This window comes from Triplophysa dalaica, chromosome 2 (genome assembly GCF_015846415.1).
Source record: "Triplophysa dalaica isolate WHDGS20190420 chromosome 2, ASM1584641v1, whole genome shotgun sequence".
NCBI classification, from domain to species: Eukaryota; Metazoa; Chordata; class Actinopteri; order Cypriniformes; family Nemacheilidae; genus Triplophysa; species Triplophysa dalaica.
Genome location: NC_079543.1, coordinates 7,570,181 through 7,594,917, shown reverse-complemented (window position 1 = coordinate 7,594,917; position 24,737 = coordinate 7,570,181). Strand labels below are relative to the sequence as shown.

General features: G+C 37.0%; 2 protein-coding genes across 2 annotated transcripts; one reads left to right on the top strand and one right to left on the bottom strand.

Annotated features, from left to right (window-relative positions):
- The first annotated feature begins 15,614 nt into the window (after positions 1-15,614).
- On the top strand, positions 15,615-19,918 carry LOC130434769 (N-acyl-aromatic-L-amino acid amidohydrolase (carboxylate-forming) B-like). Its single transcript, XM_056765099.1, has 6 exons — positions 15,615-15,772; positions 17,612-17,847; positions 18,429-18,841; positions 18,934-19,041; positions 19,132-19,244; positions 19,325-19,918. The coding sequence occupies exons 2-6, from the start codon at positions 17,612-17,614 to the stop codon at positions 19,520-19,522; spliced, it is 1,068 nt and encodes a 355-aa protein (XP_056621077.1). The 5' UTR covers positions 15,615-15,772; the 3' UTR covers positions 19,523-19,918.
- Positions 19,919-20,631: 713 nt separating this feature from the next.
- On the bottom strand, positions 20,632-24,636 carry cldnd1b (claudin domain containing 1b). Its single transcript, XM_056765126.1, has 5 exons — positions 24,479-24,636; positions 23,168-23,696; positions 22,965-23,069; positions 22,668-22,805; positions 20,632-21,560 (listed from the first exon to the last, which is right to left on the bottom strand). The coding sequence occupies exons 2-5, from the start codon at positions 23,451-23,453 to the stop codon at positions 21,340-21,342; spliced, it is 750 nt and encodes a 249-aa protein (XP_056621104.1). The 5' UTR covers positions 23,454-23,696; positions 24,479-24,636; the 3' UTR covers positions 20,632-21,339.
- Between the last annotated feature and the right edge of the window lie 101 nt (positions 24,637-24,737).

Genomic DNA, 24,737 nt, shown 5'->3' with positions numbered 1-24,737 from the left:
TGTAAACTAAATGTTATTCTTGCTTTAGACAAATTATTGTTACTTTAAAGATTCATGCGTATGACTAAAGATTGTCCTTTTGCGTATCCATCTGTTGAAGAGTCACAGCGCGCCTCATCCAAAGTTGCGGTGCGCAAGTTGCGGTGACGTACGCTGGATGTGCAGCGATCAATGTGTAATGACAGATTGAAGGAGATGGTGTTGCCACTACTTGAAAGGAGAGAGAGACGATGCTGTTTGGGTTCGTTTGGTTTGGTTTCGCCACAATTGCATTTTTATTGTTAGCAGAACAGTTATTATTGTATTACCTTTACGCACTCGGCGACGCTTTTATCCAAAGCGACTTACATTGCCTTGTACTGTAAATCTGTTTCTGACTATATGCAATCCCCTGTGATCGAACCCATAACCCTGACTTTGAAAGTGCCATGCGCTGACCACTGAGCCACAGAAAAATATTTTATTTTAATGTATTGTTAAACCATAAGATATTGTTTTTTATGATGCCACAATTCCCCACCCCCCAATGCAAAATAATGATGCATTTATTTTAGGTAAAGTCTATTTATCTGTTCAAAAATAAAGTTAAAAGGGAGGTCAAGTTGGGTTTTTAGAACATTGTCGCCAAACTGGTATGAACGAAATGATACATTTAAGAGCCTTTAATTTAAAGGTTCTTTGGAGCCATTTGTGTGTTTGTTTACACCCATGCCTGTTTGTCTGTATGTGTTCTAACAACAGAAAGGCCATGTTGCAAATCCCAGCACCCATTCAGGGTTAAGGTTCTTAGTGCGTTTTATCTTCGACGTTTCATCAACCCTTTGATGCAACTGCAGGTGTTTGAGCTCTGCGGGGGGAATCTGCCCTTTTATGCAGATCTGGCAACCTCCGCTAACGCCTGATTGAGGAGTCCAGTTTTTCCTCTGTCTCTCAACGCCTGGGGAGATGCTCTTCCAATTAAAATGGATTAAACGCTGACTGAAGGGCACTTGGTGAATCAGATCAACAGTTACTTCCTGCCCGTCACAAGGGGAAATAAAAACTAATGGCACAATGCAAGTGTGTGTGTTGGAGTGACCTTTTTGCAGGATTCAGACGATCATGTGCATGGTAGTATGAATAATTTTATGTTTATAGACTCTTTTACCATAAGGAATTTTGCTACTGTGTAACCATGAAAAAAAGAGAGAACTGTGTCATAGTGTTCATGAAAGCCTTTTTAACTAGATCCTGTGCTAGATCAACACCTCTTCTGTTTGACATCTCCAACATCTCACAGTCGCTTCTGTCCCCACAGCACTCTGGTAGACGAAGTCCCCAGCAGGAGACCCTGCACGTCTCTACAACTCTTCAGAACACAAATTGCCTCTCTGATTACATCTACTGTGCACACAGCTAAAGATTGTTTTTTCTGCCTTCAACAAATGGAGAACCAAACACCAGGTAAATTGCACCTTTCAAACTGGACATACACAGATGTGCTGTCATCTAGTGTTCTGACATTAAAGATGATTGAATCGATATAATTGCTTTCCAATATGTTATTTTTTGGTAATGTTATTCTGACTCGTCATATGAAGTGCCCATTTATGCCAACCATTGCCTATTACGGAAGTAATATGTATACAATCTAAACATAATAAAAAACTGATACTATCAGGCTGATAGCACACATACATCTCGAAGACATAATTTTAAATGTTTGCTCATCTGGAATATAATCTACATCTACACAGATAGCACAGGTACAGGATATCTGTTAAAGATCTGGAGATCTGGAAAACATCTGCTGTGCAAAAACAACTGCTAAAGATCTTAGAAAGACTTTCTGTACATCCATTCTAGATCATGCAAATTTTACAGACATCTTCTAGAGGGCTATATGACATCTGAGAGCAGACGTCTCAGAGGTGTAGGGCAGATGAGCAAACAGCATCTGCCAGATGTCTTACAGATGAAAATGCAGACATCAAATCGATGTACATGCTATCAGGGTATGACATGTCTTCGGTGAGATGTCTATCTAGAAGATATCTATAAGATGTTTATGAGTTAGAATATGTAAAAAAAATCCAAAATGTTCATCAGATATTTTTATTAAAGGCAGAGTAGATAATTTGGAAAATGCTAACGTTTGCCTGCTAGCAGTGCAATCATGCGATCACTCTCTCGCGAATCACCATCCAAAGCCACGCCTCTTCGAAAACACATTTGCGCGTGCACAGACCAGAAGCTGTTGGATCGGTTCCAGTAAAGTCATTTCACATTCACCGGTGAGAAAACATTACAGTACAAAGTAAATTAGATTACCACAATAACAAACATCTCCAGATACCAGCTCTTTGTCCGTCCCTGTCCCGCTGCCTGCACATCGCACATGAGCGCGCTGATGACGTATGATGTCTGCGTGAACAGGGATCGCAGTGACATGCAAAATTCGCTGACTGAAAATGTAAACGTGACAGTAATTGGTCCAACGTTTTTTGACCCTACGCCTTTCACAGAAGATATATAATTATAAAAATACTATTATTTCGCTTTACTTATTGATTGCTATCAGGATAATGAGAGACTTCCAACCAGCACCAGTCGTGAGTTCGTATATGTGAACAACAGCCTTTAAATTTGTGTGGAAAAGTTGTGATTTCAAACTTTTATTTAAACTTATTTCACATAACCTAATAACGGTAAAAATAAGATTTTATTAAATATAATACTGCCTTTTTATGAATGACATAATCGCCTATTAAATATTACAAATTTAACAAGATTCTAATAAAAACGATACAGCTAACATAATAAAATCATAATAGATGATATGGATACGTGATTTCATTGCCAATCGACAATGAAATAAAGATGATTTTGTTTTTGACATGCACAACACAGGCCTTCGGATGCACACACGGAGGCGCGCTAGTTCAGTGAGTCTGCTATTTTAATCCTACAGTTACTCCTGACTGGAGGCTTCCATAAATAGTTAGTTTATACGTAACGTTACGCTTCAACTAAGTTGAATTGTGCACCTACTAATATTTAGTAGCGCGTAAATTGTAACTTAATGCCGGTTTAAGTCAAAACTGTAAGTTGTATTTTCCGCACAGCTGGTGGAAACCGGCCCCAGAAGAGGGCGCCAGAGTATGACGACTGACAAGGTAATAAAATGTTGCGCAATGTGCGTTTGCTTTTTTCAGTCTCTGTATATATGTTTCAGTGCGTTTTAAAGAAGTGCAACAATAACGAACATGAAAATATTTATTTAAATGTTCATGTAAGTGCATTTTTTTTGCTGTTGCTATGAGTGTGTTAGCGCAATGTAGTGTTGTGGGTGGTCATAGTTATTTGACTATACATTAGATTTCTTTATTGTCATTTCATGACATATAAATAAAATTCGGGTGCATTTTCCGAAACGATACTCTATAAAGTTAAATAGCCTATATGCAACATTTACAGGAATACCCTGTACATATACAGACAGATGCCAATCTGCTTTTACATCTGGAAGACATAAGCTATTGTTTGACTGTTTGCTCATCTGCAATATATCTCTAATGCCTTTTCTAAGACGTTTATTTGATGTTTTTACACAGCAAATGTTTTTCCTGTTTCCACAAAACATTTGAACTTAACTCTAAAAAAGCTCTCCTTAACAGCAGTAAAAGAGTTTCCACTTAAAACCTATATTCAGAGAAACTTTTACTAAGGAACAGAAATAAATCTTACGCTAAGAAAAAGGGCGGGGTGGCCATGGATGATGTCAGCAAGCTTACTGACTATGACCACAGTGATTGGTTGATAGAGGATGGGTCTCTGTCAGTCATTTAATCATAGAGATATTCAAGAATGAGGTCTCATGCTGACATTTAAATTAAGATCTTAAAATAAAAATGCTGTCATATTCAAATAAAATATTTTTATAAATGATTATTGCCGTATTCAAATTAAGATGATAAAATATACATTAAGTCACTAATTTAACAAGTGAAGAGTTCATTTACAAAAACAGATAACTTATATATTTTTTGAAACATTCAAGTTTTTATTGTGCATTCCAACTAATATCAATCAAACCATTTGTTTTGAAAAATAAGTAAAAAATACACAGAACAAATGCAATTAAACACAATAAACGCATGATAACACAATAATCAACATCCATCCATCCATCCATTTTCTACCGCTTATCCGCACTACCTCGGGTCACGGGGAGCCTGCGCCTATCTCAGGAGTCATCGGGCATCAAGGCAGGATACACCCTGGATGGAGTGCCAACCCATCGCAGGGCCAATAATCAACATGATTTTTGAATTATTTTTAAAAAGGAGTTTTTGCGAATAAACTATATTTTCATATAAAGTATATGTTCAGCTAATTGTATGCATTTGGCTTGTCTCATAAACAGTGAGCAAATATTAATCAGATTTTATTTACAGCAGACTGAAATCTGCATCAGTGTATAATGTCCGGGATTTAAAAAATCATTAAATTAAATTATTTAAATTATGTGCGTATAAAACTATAAATGCTATTCATTAATTATTTTATTAAATATATAAATATTTTAAATATATTCACTGTTTTTAAGCAGTATACTCAGCATGGCTATCTTTGTTACATAAACTGTAGATTTGTTGAGAGGTTGTTAACTGTTATTTTAACGTGTCAATGGTATTTTACTATACATATACAGTTGAAAGCAAAAGTATGTGAACCCTTTGGGCTTACTTGGATTTCTTCATAAATTGGTCATAAAATGTGTTCTGATCTTCATCTAAGTAACAACAATAGAGAAACACAGTCTGCTTAAACTAATACCGCACAAACATTATACGTTTTCATGTTTTTATTGAACACAACATGTAAACATTCACAGTGCAGTGTGGAAAAAGTATGTGAACCTTTGGGTTTAATAACTGGTTGACCCTCCTTTGGCAGCAATAACCTCAACCAAACGTTTCCTATAGTTGCAGATCAGACCTGCACAACGGTCAGCAGAAATTTTGGACCATTCCTCTTTACAAAAGTGTTTCAGTTCAGCAATATTCTTGGGATGTCTGGTGTGAATCGCTCTCTTGAGGTCATGCCACAGCATCTCAATCGGGTTGAGGTCAGGACTCTGACTGGGCCACTCCAGAAGGCGTATTTTCTTCTGTTGAAGCCATTCTGTTGTTGATTTACTTCTATGCTTTGGGTCGTTGTCCTGTTGCATCATCCATCCTCTGTTTAGTTTCATTTGGCGGACAGATGGTCTTAAGTTTTCCTGCAAAATGTCTTGATAAACTTTGGAATTCATTTTTCCATCGATGACAGTAATCCGTCCAGGGCCTGAGGCAGCAAAGCAGCCTCAAACCATGATGCCCCTCCACCATATTTCACAGTTGGGATGAGGTTTGATGTTGGTGTGCTGTGCCTTTTGTTCTCCACACATAGCGTTGTGTGTTCTTTCCAAACAACTCAATTTTGGTTTCATCTGTCCACTGAATGTTTTGCCAGTAGTGCTGTGGAACATCCAGGTGCTCTTTTGCAAACTTCAAACGTGCTGCAATGCTTTTTTGGACAGCAGTGGCTTCCTCCGTGGTGTCCTCCCATGAAGTCCATTCTTGTTTAATGTTTTCCTTATTGTAGATTTGTCAACAAAAATGTTAGCATGTGCCAGAGATTTCTGTAAATGTTTAGCTGACACTCTAGGATTCTTCTTCACCTCATTGAGCATTCTGCGCTTTGCTCTTGCAGTCATCTTTACAGGACGACCACGCCTAGGGAGTGTAGCAACAGTGCTGAACTTTCTCCATTTGTAGACAATCTGTCTTACCGTGGACACATGGACATCAAGGCTTTTAGATATACTTTTTTAGCCCTTTCCAGCTTTATGTAAGTCAACAATTCTTGATCGTAGGTCTTCTGAGAGCTCTTTTGTGCGAGGCATGGTTCACATCAGACAGCGCTTCTTCAGAACAGCGAACTCAAAACTGGTGTCTGTTTTTTATTGGACAGGCCAGCTTTAATCAACACATCCAATCTCATCACATTGATTGGACCCCAGGTTGGCTGACTCCTGGCTCCAATTAGCTCTTGGAGAAGTCATTAGCCTAGGGTTTCACATACTTTTTCCACCCTGCACTATGAATGTTTACATGTTGTGTTCAATAAAAACATGAAAACGTATAATGTTTGTGCGGTATTAGTTTAAGCAGACTGTGTTTCTCTATTGTTGTGACTTAGGTGAAGATCAGAACACATTTTATGACCAATTTATGAAGAAATCCAAGTAAGCCCAAAGGGTTCACATACTTTTTCTTTCAACAGTATATATTTTTTTGATCACATTGCTTATTTTGAAGGCAGCATTAAACCTTCTCTGTGTGTTCCTTAAAAAAACCTACCTTTATTTGGTTTTCTGAAAACTGACTATGCAGTGTATCAGCTTTTGCAACAGTTGCTGATGTAGACATATTAATGGAAACTACTATATTGGTAATAATTAAAAAAAAAAATTGTGTAGTGCTTTTCAGTACAACAGAATATGTATGATTATTAATTTGCAGCAGAGGATGAAGGTCTGCTGTGACAGAGGTAGAGGTTTAAAATATTAGGCCCAGTCACATGTCCAGTATATCATGTAGCGTACTGTATATATATCCCTTTAAAATAGACATACATTTAGTTTTTTTGTTTGTCTCTTTTGAATTTGATTGCAAAAAGGCCATGGCTTTCCAAATGTTAAAACAGCCTATACTGAAAGGCTAATTGTAGTCTAAGTTTTTAATGTAAATAAAATAACAAATAAATATTTTTAATTATAATAAGCATCTAAATATGTGAACAATATATGCACGGTGATCCCATTGGGGGTCACCTAATAAAGCTTTGGAAACCTTCCATCCTGGGAATTTAACTTGGAACCTTTGAGTTTTAAATTTGGATCTTTAACCATTAGGCCAGAAATACCTTTGACCCAATACATCAACTATTGCCTAATAAGTGGACAAAAGTAATGATATGCAATTGCACAGGAGTTAAAATACTTATTAACATCCTTTAACTGTTGGAAATTGTATGGTGTGTATATTTATCCAGTGATATTTGGAAATGTTTTCCTAAAACTAATTCAAAGTATATGCAGTTTTCCATATAAATACATATAGTTGAATGAGTTAAACAGTTTACTTTACTTTATTTAAAGATCATTTCATTTTAAAAGGTTATATAATAAAGTTAATAATACAATTATTTCTGTATGCTGAATTGCGATGGGTGAAATGTGAAATGTAATTGTAATATTGCTGGAAAATTGTATTTATTATACGTAATCTGTGCTTTCAAGCCCCACTTGACGCTCATCAAAAACACACACATGAGCAGACAATCCCTAGAGTTTAGTAACATGAACTAAACCTGGAACATAACCTCCGTAGCAAGTTATCTTCAGAAAGTAAGTTGGAATGGTTACTTACATACTCTGAAAGATCTCTGTTTTTGGAACCGAAAGTTAAGGTTATCAGCTAACTAACCCTTAAATTTACCCAGGTATGTCATGCAGCTTTCTGAAATACCCCCTAGGTGTAACAGCCATTTTAGGATTGTTGCGAGTTGGTCTTAGTGACTTAGGAGTCTTCTTCACTACCTCTAATATCTCACAGGTTTGGGAGCTAGTTTTAGCACCAAACCACTTTGTGAAAAACTCTTAGCACGAAAAATTTGCCATCTTAAAATTACGACAGACACGGCAATTATTTTAAATCAGCAGGTTAAGAGCTATTATTGGCCTTAATATGTTTTGTGAATACTGGCCCTGGGCTTTGAATCCTTGAAGAAAAAACTCTTAATTTTGCTAAAAAAAACTCAACATCGTCGGAAGGCAGAATAAGTACGAGCAGATCGTCATCCAGGCCAGTCAGAAATAAGCAGTTGAGAAATGAATCGCTCCTACTCTCCCGATAGAACAAACCTGCAAATTTCTTCACGTAGCACTCCAGCGGAATGCCACCCTGCCTCAGATCCATTAGGGCAGCCTCTGACGAGCTGAATATATCCATTCTTGGAGATCCAGTATTCTGTAACGTGTAGCAGGTAGTGGGTAAATCCAACAGGTACGACACATAGTAATCCAAAAGAGATATTTATTTAGAACAGAAAGCACTGGAACACACTGACTTAAACAATACCGGACACTGAACAAAGGAGCAGGATGTGTATAAACAGTCCAGAGGTGATGAGGCTGAAGGTTGTCAGGTGTGTGAATTGGAGACGAGACACAGGTGCCTCCTACTCAAACTGCCACAAACTTCTACAGAAGATTGCATTTCTTGAAACAAAGTTACTTTCAAATTGTATTGAACGCAGGAACACACAGCTGAGCCTCACCATGGACCCCCTCAACATACTGGCGGTGAGTTCTGTGAACTGTTACGTATAGACATATGTATATTTTATGGTTTTGTTCTTTCCTTGTTCTTTCTCATGTTGTTCCTGTCAGGTTGGAGAGAGAGAGCTTGGAGAGTTGTAGTCTCTCGGCTACTCTGTCTGAATACTTGGCTGCCAAAAACCTACAACATTAGAGGACTGAACTTTATTGACAACTTTAATCTCTTTTGGAATCAAGGACAACTTTTTTCAACAGATGGCCTCCACCCAAACGAACTTGGTTCAAGAGTGCTAAAGGACAGTACCCTCTCCTCCCTCCTTCAGTTATCAGCAGACTGTGCCAGCCCAATCCTGGATGGCACACATACACCTGGCCTCAGTGACCCACCTCAGCAGTCAGAAGGACATTTGGATAACACCACTCAGACTGTACCCTGCCCAGTGACATCAAATAAGTTGGACGATGACCAAGACTCAACATCCATGGACATTTCTGTGGATAACAACCGGGAGAGCCAAAACAACATACTTCAGCCTTCAGAAACACCAGACTCACAGCCCCTCTCGCTACAGACTATCTCCCTCTCTTTTACATCATCTCTTTTGAGCTTCTCAAAGAAAATTAAGGAACTGGTATTTGCTGAAACAAAACTCTCCCACTCTATTGTCGCGAGTCCACAAGTTTCAAGTGCAACGTGTCCCACAATCACCAAAGCCTCTGGGTCAACCTAGCCAACCCGTTCCCTCTGAAAGAGCTCTCCGGCCTCTTCTGCAACACCAGGGATCACACCAACCCCCATCTGCTTGAGGTGGACTAAACAAGACTGCAAAGAGCACTGGTAACTGATATAAATTTGGTCCCTGCTATGATAACAGCAACAATCTCAAATATTTACAGAACAAGTGGGAACCCAATGTTCCTCTAGTTTTCCCTATATCTATCCAGATAAGTAAGCAAAAAACTAAGGCCCATTTAAGTCATATGGCAAACCTATCTAAACTACTGCCTATTAGACGTCACTCTGAGACTGACAGGGGTAAAAACAATAAACAGTTATTATGAAATCAGCTATTTCCTGAGAATTTGAAAGCTTTGTTATTATTATTGCTTTTAATGTTCATGTAAGCAAGACAGAAAACATAACTGCAAATGAACTCTTAAATGTTTGAAACACTTTTGATTTCTGTATTTTCTTTGATATATCAATCAGTCCTATTAAAGTAAGTAAAGAATACTATCGATGCCATTGCTCTAGTAAAGGTCAAGGCTATAACTGGAAGGCGTAAAGCAACCTGTAGAAACACACCAGTAGTAGAAAAGCATGAACAGAACATGCAGAGAAGCTGAGCGTATGTGGCGAAAAACAAAACTTGAAGTTCACTGTAACATCTATAAAGACAGTCTGCATGCCTTCAATGTTGACTTAGGCAAAGTTAGACAGAACTTTTTCTCTAACATTATATACTGCAACATAAATAACAATCGCACTCTTTTTGCAACTGAAGAGAGACTAACAAATCCCCCGAGTCAAGTTCCCAGGGAAATGCTGTCTGATGACAAATGCAATGAGTTTGCAACTTTTTTCCTTGAGAAGATCAATAATGTCAGAATGGAAATCAGCAAAGCTCCATGCGGCAGTCAGGTCAGTCAGATTTCAGTACATCAGAAATTAGTAACTCTGTCTGAATTTCAGACAATTGATCAAAAAACCTTGGAGGAAACGGTACAGCATCTTAAAGCATCAACTTGTAACCTTGACACACTTCCAACCCTTTTTCAAAAGAGTGTTTAACTGTTTGGAAGTAGATCTCCTAAAAAAAGTAAATACCTAACTACTCTCAGGAACTTTCTTGAGTCCCTAAGAACAGCAGTTGTCAAACCTCTACTAAAAAATATCTTCGTTTTATAGGCAAGGTCATGGAAAAAGTTGTCTTCATTCAGCTGACCAAATTCTTGAACTCAAATGGCTACCTGGACAATTATCAGTCAGGTTTCCGTCAGCATCACAGCACAGAGACAGTGCTCATAAAGATAATAAATGATATTCGATTGTATTCTGATTCAGGCAAAATATCAGTTCAGGTAATACTAGATCTCAGTGCTGCCTTTGACACGGTAGATCACACAATACTGCTACATAGGCTGGAAAACTGGGTAGGGCTTTCTGGGTTGGTACTTAAATGGTTCGGGGAGGTTACTATGTGAACATAGCCAACCATAAATCTGACTGGACACCCATGACTCGTGGTGTTCCACAGGGCTTGATTCTTGCCCCACTCCTCATCAATTTGTAAATGCTCCCACTTGGCCAAATAATGAAAAAGTACCAAATTGCCTACCACAGCTATGCAGATGACACTCAGATCTATCTAGCCCTCTCACCCGACTACAGGGCTATTGACTCTCTTTGCCAGGGCAATGATGAAATTAAAAGCTGGATGTGTCAAAACTTCATTCAGTTTTAAAAAAAATGATTTAGAGAAACAAGTTCATGCTTTCATAACCAGCAGGGTGGATTACTGTAATGGACTCCTTACAGGTCTTCCTAAAAAGACCACCAGACAGCTGCAGCCTATACAGAACGCATCTGCCAAAAAATACAAATAATTTGAGCATATCACTCCAAGAAAGAATATTTATCATCTATCTATCCATCCATCCATCCACCCACCCATCTAGAAATATGTATATATATATATTGCGTGTTTGTGCGTGAGAACGGTAAAACGTTAGAAAAGACATGTGTAATTTCAAACTTATGACCCCATTCGCATGATGTTTTTCTAATTTTGTAACTTTACATATTTATATTTTTGTCCCTCTTTACCCCTGGCATTGTGTTTGTTGTCATTGAAAATACACTTGTTTAGCTGTGCATTTACAACCTGTGCACTTATTGTTTTTATATATAAACTCACATTTTTATCAATTTTATTGCTGTTTTATTGTTTCTTAAAATTTAAAGTTGTGATCTTCACACTTTAAAATCATTTGCATTTTAAAGATGTCTTATTTCTCTCCGTCAATAATTTTTTGCAAAGCACTTAGAATTGCCCTTGTGTATGAAATGTGCTATGTAAATAAACTTGCCTGACTTTTCTGTAATTCTAAGGGGAAACGCCCACACAAGAATTTTCATAGAATTTTGTCACTAGGAGCAACTCTTTGCGCTAAGATTTTTCATGAATACGTGCATAGATCTTTGGCAGACATTTTACAGACGGACTGTAATACAGTTCATGTAATATGTCTTTTCTAAAGATTATTCTCATTCATAAGTTACTGTCTCAAGTAAAGACAGCCCAGCTTCAAAGAGACACGAGCCATTTGCACTTGAGCGTGAACTCAGTCATTGGTCTTTCATTGGTTGAATGTACTGAATGAACACGACCATCACTGAACGAACGAGTCAATTGAGTCAAAATGAGAATAAATGAACTGGTAGATGTCCTTCATATTCTAATATTCTGTTACAACAATGCATACCCAGTAGTTACCTAACTTTTCTGAAAAATTAAGGTAATGAACTGGTTTAATTTAATTCCAAGTTACAGTAAATTATGTCGAAACAGTTAAATCTTTGTATGGAACATTTAATTACACCAATTAAATGAGTTACTCTAGATACATTTTAGTAGACTAATATAATGTAGATTTCGTCGACTAGAACTATGATAAATTGGGATGAAAAAAATAAATTGCACTTTAGTCAAAAGACTAAATCAAAATCTGCTGTCAAAATTGACACTGATCTTAATTCTAATTTCAGTTAATAAAGTTGTATGTCTTGATACTACATATTTCACTCAATCAGCAAGATGCTTTAAAATCACTCTAGTGTTCCTGCTTCATCTCACCTTTGTAATAAGTTTTTTGACTTTTTTTAACACCAAAATTGATCATATACACTCACCTAAAGGATTATAAGGAACACCATACTAATACTGTGTTTGACCCCCTTTCGCCTTCAGAACTGCCTTAATTCTACATGGCATTGATTCAACAAGGTACTGAAAGCATTCTTTAGAAATGTTGGCTCATATTGATAAGATAGCATCTTGCAGTTGATGGAGATTTGTGGGATGCACTAAGCTCCCGTTCCACCACATCCCAAAGATGCTCTATTGGGTTGAGATCTGGTGACTGTGGGGGCCATTTTAGTACAGTGAACTCATTGTCATGTTCAAGAAACCAATTTGAAATGATTTGAGCTTTGTGACATGGTGCATTATCCTGCTGGAAGTAGCCATCAGAGGATGGGTACATGGTGGTCATTAAGGGATGGACATGGTCAGAAACAATGCTCAGGTACGCCGTGGCATTTAAACGATGCCCAATTGGCACTAAGGGGCCTTCAGTGTGCAAGAAAACATCCCCCACACCATTACACCACCACCATAATTGCATTAATGAGAAATTGAACAGGTGTTCCTAATAATCCTTTAGGTGAGTGTACGTGACCACATTCAATACACATACTTTGGCTGATTCATCCTTTGTTTTGGCATTTTCTGGTATTTCTCTCTCCAACTTTGCCATTCATGACTCCCAGTCTCTCTGTAATATGGTATTAAAAATGAATGTTACGACTTCTAGAGTTGATCCGGTTCCTTCATGTCTGTTTAAATCATGTTTTGATTCCCTAAATCCTGTTGTTTTGAGTATTATCAACGACTCTTTGTGCATTGGTGTTGTGCCATCTGCACGTAAAATTGCTGTAGAATTGTCACCCCTGTACCAAAACAACATGGAATTTGATAATCTGCATAATTATCGTCCCGTCTCTAATCTTTCATTCCTTGCCAAAATTTTAGAACAAACAGTGGCATCTCAATTACTTTCACATCTTTCTTCGAAAAATCTTTGCGAGCCACTTCAATCTGGATTCCGTAAACTACACAGTACTGAAACAGCATTAGTTAAGGTCACCAATGACTTGTTAATGGCTTCTGATTCGGGCCGCCTATCTATACTGATTCTTCTTGATCTTAGTGCTGCTTTTGACACTAGATCACTATATTTAATTCACCCATATAGAGTCTTTGTAATGTCTAATTCGGCATTAAAGTGGTTTAAGTCCTATCTCTCTGAGTCTAAGCATTTTGTTGTGATGGGTGGATGAAGGTCTGAGACTGGTGTTGTGCACTATGGTGTTCCCCAGGGATCCGTATTGGGCCCTTTACTTTTGAATATTTAAATTATACCTCTTGGTCACCTTTTAAGAACACTTGGTCTTAACTTCCATATTTAAGCCGATGACACTCAGATCTACAAACATTCTAAACCAGACACCAATATGCCTGTTCTTTCTCAATGTTTTATTGATTAAAAATTGGATGTCTGAAAATTTGCTCTGTCTTAACAGTGATAAGACCGAAGTGATGCTTATTGGATCACCCCACTGGTTGTGCAAAGCAAAGTGCGCAACTATAGGTCTGGATGGCTCTGCTTTGCAGTTTCAAACTACACTAAGAAATCTGGGGGTGATATTTGATGTCAACTTAACATTTGTTCCGGATGTTCGTAATACAGTCAAAGCATCGTTTTTTCATCTCAGAAACATTGCCAAATTACATCCCATGTCGACTTTTTCAGTGGCTGAAAAGTTAATCAACACTTTTGTGTTTTCGCGTATTGATTATTGTAATGCATTGCTGGCTGGAGTTTCAAAAGCTACCGTAAGTAAATAACAGTTGTACAAAATTCAATTGCCAGAATACTGACCAGTGCAAGGGAGCACCATCACACCTCTCTTGGAAAAATTGCACTGGCTTCCTGTTTTTCTATCGATTTTAAATTCTCATGCTTACTTATAAAGGCTTGAATAATTTAGCTCCTCAATATTTGTCAGAGCTTTTAACCCACTACTAACCCTAATGTGTTCTACGCTCCTCTGAAGCTGGTCTTTTATCTGTTCAAACAACTCGGCTTAAAATGGGCGATCAGGCTTTCTCTTCACTGGCTTCCAAATTGTGGAGTTCCCTACCCTCTAAGATTAGAAATGCTGAATCCCTTAGTGTTTTTAAGTCGTCCCTTAAAACTTACTTTTTTAGGCTAGCCTTTAGGTGATTTATGTGATCACTCTGTGTTTTATTATTTTGACCTTGTTTTCTTTGATTTGTTTTTATTGCTTGCACTTTTGTGTTCACCTTTTTTACTTCATATTTGTATATGTATGTTAAGCGCTTTGAGATGCTGCTTTTAAAGGCGCTATATAAAATAAAGTTTATTATTATTGTATGTGCAACAAAATAAGTTACTGAAATTGTTAATATTTTGAAAATAAATGTTATATGAATATTTAGTTTTGTTCAAAATATTCAGATGTGTATTGTATCATGAACCCAACATCGAGATATGTGCCGAATCGTGAGCTGAGTGTATTGTTACGCCCCTATTAAATACTTCAAAAATATAGCCTGCTTTTAAAAAGAAAAAAAGAGTCTGTACTTTGGGGTATATGTCTGTCTGTTTTCTTTGGAATTCCCAAAATAGTGTAACAGGATTAAATGTATATTTAGTGAGATTAAGTATCAATTTAAAAGATTAAATCGAGAACCTCTTAAGTGCAGACACACACCTTTTGTATAGTTTGTCATCTCTTGACTGAGGACTTCACATTTAAAGTCACTGACCAATAACAGCTTGACCTGCTAGAAACATTAACCATGGTTTTATCATAGTAAAAGTGTAGTGGCCATGCTTTTTTGGCAGCATTTGTATTCCCATAGTTTTACTAAAAATACCTCTATTGAACAATGCTCATTGCAGTGACACCATAGTTAATGTTTGTTTAGGGTTTTACTACAAAAACAAAGATAACTAGCTAAACCCATTTCACAAAGGACAATTCATACATGTTCTCATGTTTCTGTTTTCACCCCCAGGAGGAATTCTGACCAGAATTACTGGTTAAAATGCTATGCTGTCACTCTCTACCACCCCTCTGTTTCTTCTTTCCCCACACCCTATTCCTAGCGCATGTGTGACTCAGCAGATGTTTGTTTCTAGAATCTCATGGCCGGTGGAAGTGAGACTTGATGTTTACATCACCATATGTGAAAAATTATCAAGGGCTAAGAGAGGCAGTGGTCAGTGAGGCAGAGAACAAGGAAAATCACTGCTATTAGTGATATGCTTCTGCGTGGAAGTGCTTCTGGACGAATCTTCTCAACTGATAATGTAGGAGGACCCTGCATGCATGTGTATGTTTGAAGATCCTGTAGCCGGTTGCCCCCTGTAGCTATATTAGACTTGTGTGTGTGTCAGAACACATGTCCTGTCACAGTTTGCCTTAAGCGTTCAAAGGTCTCTGTCTTGTGCAACTTCACTCTTAGAGAAGATTAGAGGTAAAGCCACTGGTCGAAACAGGAAAACCACATTACATCTGTCTTACAAACAACGGTAAGAGGTTTCTCTTGGTCTTTGCCTAGAAGTGTTGCATGTGGTATAGGAATGTAAGACTGTCTTTAGGGCTGAGGTGTTTAAAATCATTCTTCTTACTTTTGAAGTTGGCTTGTTACATTATGAAAGGCATTTGGGGATATGTGTTATGTATTTAATGTCAAAATACATTCTTCAAAGTTAAAATTCTGTCATCATTTACTCACCGTCTTGTCATTTCAAACGTGTATGACTTTCTTTCTTCTGCAGAACGCAAAGGAAGATTTTATGAAGAATGTTGGTAACCGATCAGTGGTATAGGCCTACCAGTTTACTTCTATTGCATAGACACAAAACCAATGCAAGTCAATGGGTACCAGAGTTGTTTGGTTTCCAGCATTATTTAAAATATCTTCTTTTGTGTTCTGCACATTTTTGGGTGAACTATCCTTTTAACATGCAGGGAGTGCATATAAAGAAGCCTTTTGTAAGGTTGATTTTTTTTGTCCAGAAAGTGAAACATTGTTTCTGTAGAACTTTCAAAACAATGTTTAGTTTGTTTGGCTACTATTCTGAACTTTTTTAAGTATGATTTCTTAACCTGTACCTGGCACCGCTCTTTTTAAGCCTGCATGGTTGTAACTCATGAATGCTTTTGAGTACAGACCTACGGTTGGTGTTTTCTAAAAGAAGACACTTGGAAGACTATTACTATTAGTTATTTACCAAAAAAAAGTATAAACTATACAAATATTATGACATAAATAGTAAAATATATGTTTTTCCGCCTTAAAACGTCAAAGACCCAGGTACCATCAGTGTTTTTATGAAATTTGAGCTTAGACCAAATTATGTGACTTCTGAGTGTTTTAGCTGCAGTACCACAATAATCCACTAGGGACAACCTATGCTTTTGGACAGCAGACATTGAGATTCTTCTTTTTCCTTTTTTTTATTCTTCACATGAAGAGACAATGAAATGAAAAAAAAAACGTGAAATGTATGTAAATATGAACATAAAATGAATGTTAGAAAAAAAACTGTTCAACGACTACCCAACTCATTTCAACTATCCAATAAATTTCCAAATCCAAAGATTATCAAATAATGGTCAGAAAATTAAGAATTTATGAATTATTAAAAATTATGTACATCATGCCACTAACAAAAAATAATGTACATTGTGCCATGTTAAAATAAGAATTCACATGCAAAATATGGAAGTAAAAGCAGGCATGGAACAATTTTTTGAAGCACACTCTCGTCATTTATAAATATATTACTCCTCCTACATAATTTATTTTACAAAACGGTGATGAAATACTTATTCTAGATGCTTAGACCTTCGAACGATATAAAGTTGGACATGATGAGATAAGAATTCACGTGCCAAATATTAATGTAAACGTAAGCATCATCATTTAGCAGGACATAATTGTTTTGAAGCGCACCCTTGTCATTTATAAATATTACTCTAATCTATATATTTTATTTTATAAAACAATTATGGAATATGTATTCTAAAGACCTTTCCACGGATATATAGTTTGTCATAATTAGAATTCATATGCAAAACCGTTAACTGGTAACAGGTTAAATAGTTTGGGAAGAAAACACAGTATCGACTACGCGTCATGTTGTGCAAGCTATGCAAAACTGTAAATGAATGACTTTATTTAACATGACAATGCATTCTGTGACCCGGAGAGCCCCTTGTACTTTTGAACCACTTTGCGGCATGATCGTTATGTTATCTTTCAACTGTTGTCTATCTGATCCACACCAGCAGTGTTAAACAAGCTGATATAACGTTGCGGGCAAGCCCTTTGAAAACACAATATTGTTGTTTTACTGCTGTAGATGGCATCTACCTTTTTGCCGGCGGTGGGTCGTATTGCCGTATGTGGCGGTACCCATGGCAACGAGCTGTCGGGCGTTTACCTGGTGCAAGAGATGGAAAGAATGAGGAAGGAGAAAGGAGACAGCGTGTGGCCCGTCCCTGTGATCACAGTGCTGTCAAACCCGCAGGCTGTTAAAGAGTGCAAGAGATACATAGAGACGGATTTGAACCGCTGCTTCAGCAGCGCCACTCTGAGGTAAGATGTGAAATTGCATCATGGACTGTTGGTGGAAATATTTCACACCATTTTCTCTCCCAATACTTATATTAAGAAAGGTTAAATGGGTTGTATATGCTGTTTTAAAATTGGAATAGTCTTTATGCAAATTGTAATTTATTTATTTATTTGAATTGTATTTTATCTGATTTTATCTGATTGTAAAGAGAATTGCGTTAACAATGCAAGGTTGTGGGTTCGAGCCCAGGGAATTGCAAATACCTATGTAAAATGTATAGGATAAAGCAATGTAAGGTATGCCAAATGCCTTAATGTAAATCTGATTTGGGTGTGAAATTTAATAGAAATATAAATGTACCATTTGTGTAATAAATTGTTCAACTAAAAATCAAGTGCAACCTTCATGTCATTCTTAACCTATGGAACAGAAAAGAAAATATATTTAGAAGAACGTTGGTAACCAAACAATATACGCCACCATTGACTTCCAGCATGTTCCACAGTTTTGAAGGACCTGAGGGTGAATAAATGACAGAATTTTTATTTTAGAGTAAAATACCTCATATATATTTTACTAATCATTCAGCTTTCTATAAAAGCGCCCCTGTAACAGACAGCACCCCGTACGAGGTCCGGCGCGCTCAGGAACTCAACGCTCTGCTGGGGCCGAAGGAATCTGCGGGGGCAATAGACCTGATCTGTGACCTTCATAACACCACTTCAAACTTGGGCCTGACTCTCATCCATTACACAACGGATGACTGGATGACCCTGCACATCTGCAAATACTTACAGGCAAGAGCAACCAACGCCAACCAAACCCCCACAGGGTATCCTCTGTACGAAACTACAGTATATGTGCCATTTGTGTTTGTGTGCATGTGTGTTTTGACGTGTGTTGTCGTGTGCACATTTAAGAAAAAGATAACCAGAGTGCCTGTGAGAGTTTTGGTGCTGGATATTCCCATTAGTGCTGCATATTCCTTGGAAACTGTGTCCAAGCATGGCTTTTGTAAGTGATGTTGATCCTAACAGCAGTGTTCCATATTGGTATACTCAAATGCAAAACATGATCAAATGATGAGAAAACATTCATTTCTGTAGCGATAGAGGTTGGGCCGCAGCCTACCGGGGTCATCAGGGCGGACATCTATGAGGTCATGAAAGAGGCCGTTGACCTCACGATGGACTGGATAAAAATATTTAACTCAGGTACAAAACCTAAAAAGTATTTTATTTGTGTATTTTTTATGTATATGTAGTTTCCATTTTAGTAATGGTGTTGTTATTTTGCTATTTCAGGAACAGTATTTGAAGGCGGAGATATTGAAGTCTTCATCCTTCAGAAAAGTATTGATTATCCCAGAGAACCAAGCACCCGGGAGCTCATCGCTGCCATTCACCCTCAGCTGCAGGTGCAGATCTATCTCTTTTTATATTTACTAAGCTAAAATATAACACATTTGTGAAAAACGTCTATTTATATATTTTCTAGGACAGAGACTTTTGCCTCCTAAAGCGAGGCGATCCCATGTTTTTAACATTTTCGGGAGAAACTATGAAGTATGAAGATGACGAAACGCTTCATCCTTTTTTTATTAATGAGTGCGCCTACTATGAAAAAGGAATCGCTTTTCACTTGGCAAAAAAGAGGAAGCTTTCGATTCCAAGGATGCAAGTGCAAAAAAAATGAAAGAGCGAAGAAAGAACGTGTATGAATCACGGCAAAAGGATGAAATTAAAAATGGAAATTCTTACAAAAGATCAGAAATCATAAATCACAAGCACAACATTTTGAGAAGAATCACTGTGCTCGCACCACTTTTGGTTGAAACTAACAGTACCATCCACGCCATACCATGAAAGACCTGCCACTTTGGAGATATTTTGAGCCAGTTGGTAGTTTTAATGTTGTGGCTGATTAAAGTATTTTATTATACTTGCTTCCTGGAACCTCCGCCTATTTAGCAATGACCAGTTTTCTTGTTTTGCAAAAAAATTATATTTATTGTGACCAGCAATACATACCTTTGACACGAGTGCTTATAAAATGAATAAAAATGTGTTGGAAGTGTTTTGGGCACCATCATGATGATGTCACAGTGTTGCTGTCTTTAAGGTTTGCTTGAAAAAGACACAAATTAAAGGACTAGATAAAAAAGACAACCTCACTTGAACAAAGTTGGATCTCAAGCAACAAATATATTCAGGACAGGTGTAGACTCTGCAATTTTACCAAACTTTGAGACTTTAAAATTTAAAGGAAAGTTAATTTCTTAAACCCCATGTCATTAAAAAGCTGTATAGGAATGTTTTCATGAAAAGTTTTCAAGAAATGTCTCTGCAGTTTTGTGTTCTTACAGTGGAGGTCAGTGGTGGTCAAAGTTGTCTGTTTACCAAAGCTCTTTAAAATATCTTCTTTTGTGTTCTGAGGAATGAAAGAAAGAAATACAGGTTTGCAATGACATGAGGCGGAGTACATGGTGACAGATGAATTATTTTTGGGTAAACCCTCCCTTTAACTACACATTACCAATCTACAACAAATTAATAGTCTGTGCCATGTACAAAACATAGACAACTCTATGTCTCATTTTCTCATGTAACACTTTTCAGTCAAGATTTGCTGCAGAAGTAATTACATTTTCCAAATTGAATTTCAGACAATAAACTGTGGCAAAAATCACCCAGCTAAATGTTTTAAACTATAAATAAGTATGTAAACCAGCAGATGGTTTGAAATGGCTACCTGAACCACAAAAAAAAAATCAGATATGATTTTAGACAAAATGACTAAACTAATTTAACTTATGATGATTTATTATATGATGAAATACATTCTAAAAAAATCTAAAAAAAGATAATAGTAAACAAAACAGCATAATCAAATGCAATGCGAAAGAAAAACAATAAATAACCACAACAAATATTTAGGAAAAGCCTTCAGCTTTAGTGGTTAATGCTCATGGCAGATACAAACATTCAAGACAAAACCTTCCTGAACCTCAGGACCCCAAAGCATAAATTCACAATCTCTTTGAAAAAAGTGAATGGCTACAACAAGGGGCTAACTAAAAACACAGGGCTGTTACGTAGAAAGCTCAAAACAAGACCAAACAAAAATCTCGAAACAGATGATAATATAACCTCAGGGTTGGTTGGCAATAAAAAATAAATGCCTGCGAGTTTAATCATCAGGTTGAAAATTGTATAGATGTGCTTTCTCAGCCGATAATAAAGAGAGACTTTAATTGGCCGTTGGAGAAAAGTTAAATCGAGTGGTTAGAAAGTTGTATAACAGAAAAATCCTTCATGTGATGAAAATATTCATAAGCTGAATCCTTGAAGTGGACGCCACATTAGTTTCACTCACGGTGAGGAGTGTATTCTGACTGTTTCCATCTAGAAAAATCAGCTGGTTTAGTGGTAAAGCAGTTGCTATAGAAAACATGGGCATGTGCATGTGGGAGCGCACGTACACTTCAGCAATATTAGTCAGTTCTCTGTTGCCTAGGCAACTCTATAGGCTGTCATACGAGTGTAGTTTTGGCGATGGCTCCTGGCAGCCCATATGAAGAGTGCAGCGGCCATTATTTGCAGCGGAGAAGAGACCAGGGCCAAAAACAAAGACCATCCCAGAGAATAGTCCATACCCTCTGGCAATTCGGATCTTTCGTGTAGCAGGTGCACACCCCCAAGAAAACAGCATACCGTTGCCAAGGAACAAAGGCCTGGAAACAAGATATATTATAAACATTTTGCTTGATGTGGTGAAATGTTATGATTTCATCACCTGGGAGTAAAGAAAATACAGGTTCTTATTCTTATCCGAGCTTAATTTCGAACTTCTACTTTCATTAATTGACTTAATTATTATTTATTTTAACTGATAATAATCTGCATGTGAGCAACGGTGGCTTAATATTAGGGCTGTCGAAAGGTTATTCCCAACCAAAATAAAAGTTTGTGTTTATATATGTCTGTGTACTGTGCATATTAATTTTGTATTCATAAAACCATACACGTACATGTATGTATTTAAGAAAGAAAAATTAATAAATAAACATTTATATATAATTTGAATTGTTGGTAAATATAAATAAATACATGTAAATATTAATATGCACACTACAAAGACGTATATAATGTTTTAAGAAAAACGTTTATTCTGGATGCGATTAATCGTTTGCCTGCCCTACTAAATTTCAAATTAATAAACAATAAATACTGCAAATATATATTAGCTTATATTAGCGATTGGGTTTTATCACTGTACGTATCAATAACAGAGATCGATGCACAGATTTGATTTATACAACAATAAATACATTTGTATGTAGAGAAACAACCAGGGCAGTTTAGCATTACTGGCACGTGATCAAAAAAGAAAAGAAAGGGAACAAAATACCAAAATGGCAACGCAGAAAGAGACTATTCTTGAACAAGTTGAAACAGAGAAGAAAATCTAGTTTTAAGCAGTGTGAAGAAATGTTTACTCTTAAGGCTGCCAAGCAATGATGCAATGCCACATTAATAATTCAAATGATTCAAGTGCAGAAATAATGAAAGAGAAAAAAGTTTATGAATCACTGCAAAAGATGAAATAAAAAAATTAAATTCTTACAAAAGATCAGAAATCACAAGTACAACATTTTGTTAAGAATCACTACATACTCGCACCACTTTTAGTAGGAACTAACCAAGAATGACAGTGAATTTAAAACAATCACTAGATTATCCAAACATCTGCATTACCATATCATTTATTACTTAAATATAAATTAAAACAGGAAAGTTAATATATGTATACTTGTTGTATGCGTGCATTTGATTCTTACCAGCCAGCAGATGCAGCAGCCCTACAAATAAGGTGGGCGTGAGACTGCGGCACAAACAAGCAAACACTCCGATCAATGCAGCCAGAAACACCAGCCCCACAGACACCAGCGGGAACAAGAACTGACACTTCCACAGGCCTAAGAACAGACACGAGGGCAGTAACAAATGTTTAGAGGAAATATTTCGCAGCTAAATATAAATGGTCAAAATTTTATTCACTATACAAATTTCTTGAAAAACACAATTTTAAAAACGCATGGGAGGCTTGTTATGTATGGGTTTAGGTGCGGACGTACAGGTACGAATTAGATCTTCACCACTGTTAACATTTCCAGGCCATATGTACTTGGACTCCCACTGCTGGGTCAAAGTAAAGGCCTGACATTTAGTCACTTCTGGATCTAAAGTTAAAAAGACCCAGAGAGAGAAATAAAAGTTAACATCAATTTAAACACTCACATATCGACAGTTGACAGATAAAACTCAAATCTCTACTTGCCGAGGTCCTTGTTATTTTGGGGCACCAGTATACAGCGCCACCAAAGCCCAAGAGTGCCATTAAGCCTAAAGAGTGCTATACTGTAGTTATGCTCGTCCACATCCTCATCTTCAAAGTTTTGTCGCATGTGTTGCAGATCCGAACCATTGTTGGCATCGTTGCTAGCCGGCTGGCTGTGGTACTGGTACCAGTGCTGTGTTCCAATGGCGACAGAAAGGTAAACACAAGCGAGCAGGCTCAGCACAGAACCAATGACCAGAGCTGTGGCATAACGGTTGTCCACCATGGTGTTGACGATGTAGATCAAGACTTTATTTTAGCAAGAATTACAATGATCTTAGACTTTAGCAGATGTCTTACAGAGTGATCCGATGAGAATCATCACAGTGTTTGTCCTGTTCTTTGATGTTTAAGGCTTTTCTTACGAGCGTTGAGCAATCTCATGTGCCAACATCTTCCACTGCATCGAGAACAGCTAACGTTACTCTTGAGATCAGGGGCGTTATTCCTTTCAGGAGACGTGTCTCATCTGAAACAAAAGGTGTGGCTTTAAATCAGAAGTGTGCCAAACCCTACAGGTATCTCGACTTATTGGTAGAGCACATTTAAGATATTTAATAAAAATGAAAAAATATAATATAATATTTAACCATTTAAACTAACGTTTTATTTCTAGTAACAATCACACGAGTACCAAATGGTATTTTGGTAAAAACTATACTAGAAAGGGAAAGACACAGAAGATGGAGTTTACACTTGAAACATCTTAACTTTAAGTTTAGGCTTGTATTAAAAATTCTTACTGCCCTTGTGAACTATTATCCTAAAGATTGCATAAATTCATTGTTTTTTCATACGCCAAATGTGTCATAGCAAAGATCATGTTTCTGATAAGAACTTGAAATGAAACAACCGACTAACGTTACTACAGGCAAGATGTTGAGTCAACCGCTTAAGCTGCCTTCATATTCAAGATCAAATGATATTGAATCAGATCTCTGTCCTCCGATATTCAGTGAACAACATGCTGTATTTAAACACACAAAATGCTTCTAGTTATTTTTTAAAACTAATCTAATTCAGACAAGTTTGACAACAACTAATGCTCACTGTGTTTACACGTAACATTGAAGGAGTGTTGTTGTTGATTAGCATGGGAGCTAGCGGGCTAATCTGATTTTAACGACAAGCACGAAAACGTCACTTAAAAAATTGCTCGTCTGCGTGAAACAATAAACCATTCAATGTGGTAAAATAATTTGTATCTTAAAGTAAAGTTTTGCTTGTTATGTATGAAACTATGTCACTTACCATATTGCCTAATCCCGTCCCGTAGACGATGATGAGTACATTTCCGGTTATGATACGTGCACGCGCACGGCACTGGCGAGGCGACACCAGCAGTGCACGAGAAACAGGTTAGACGTACAGTGAGTCAGTTAAGGAAAAACATTAAATTTTAACATAATTATTGTTGTGAATAATTATAGTGTAAATAATGTAAGATTTACAAACGTTTAATGACGTAGTTTCAATTACATTTAAATAACAAATATCACATTAATCGAGC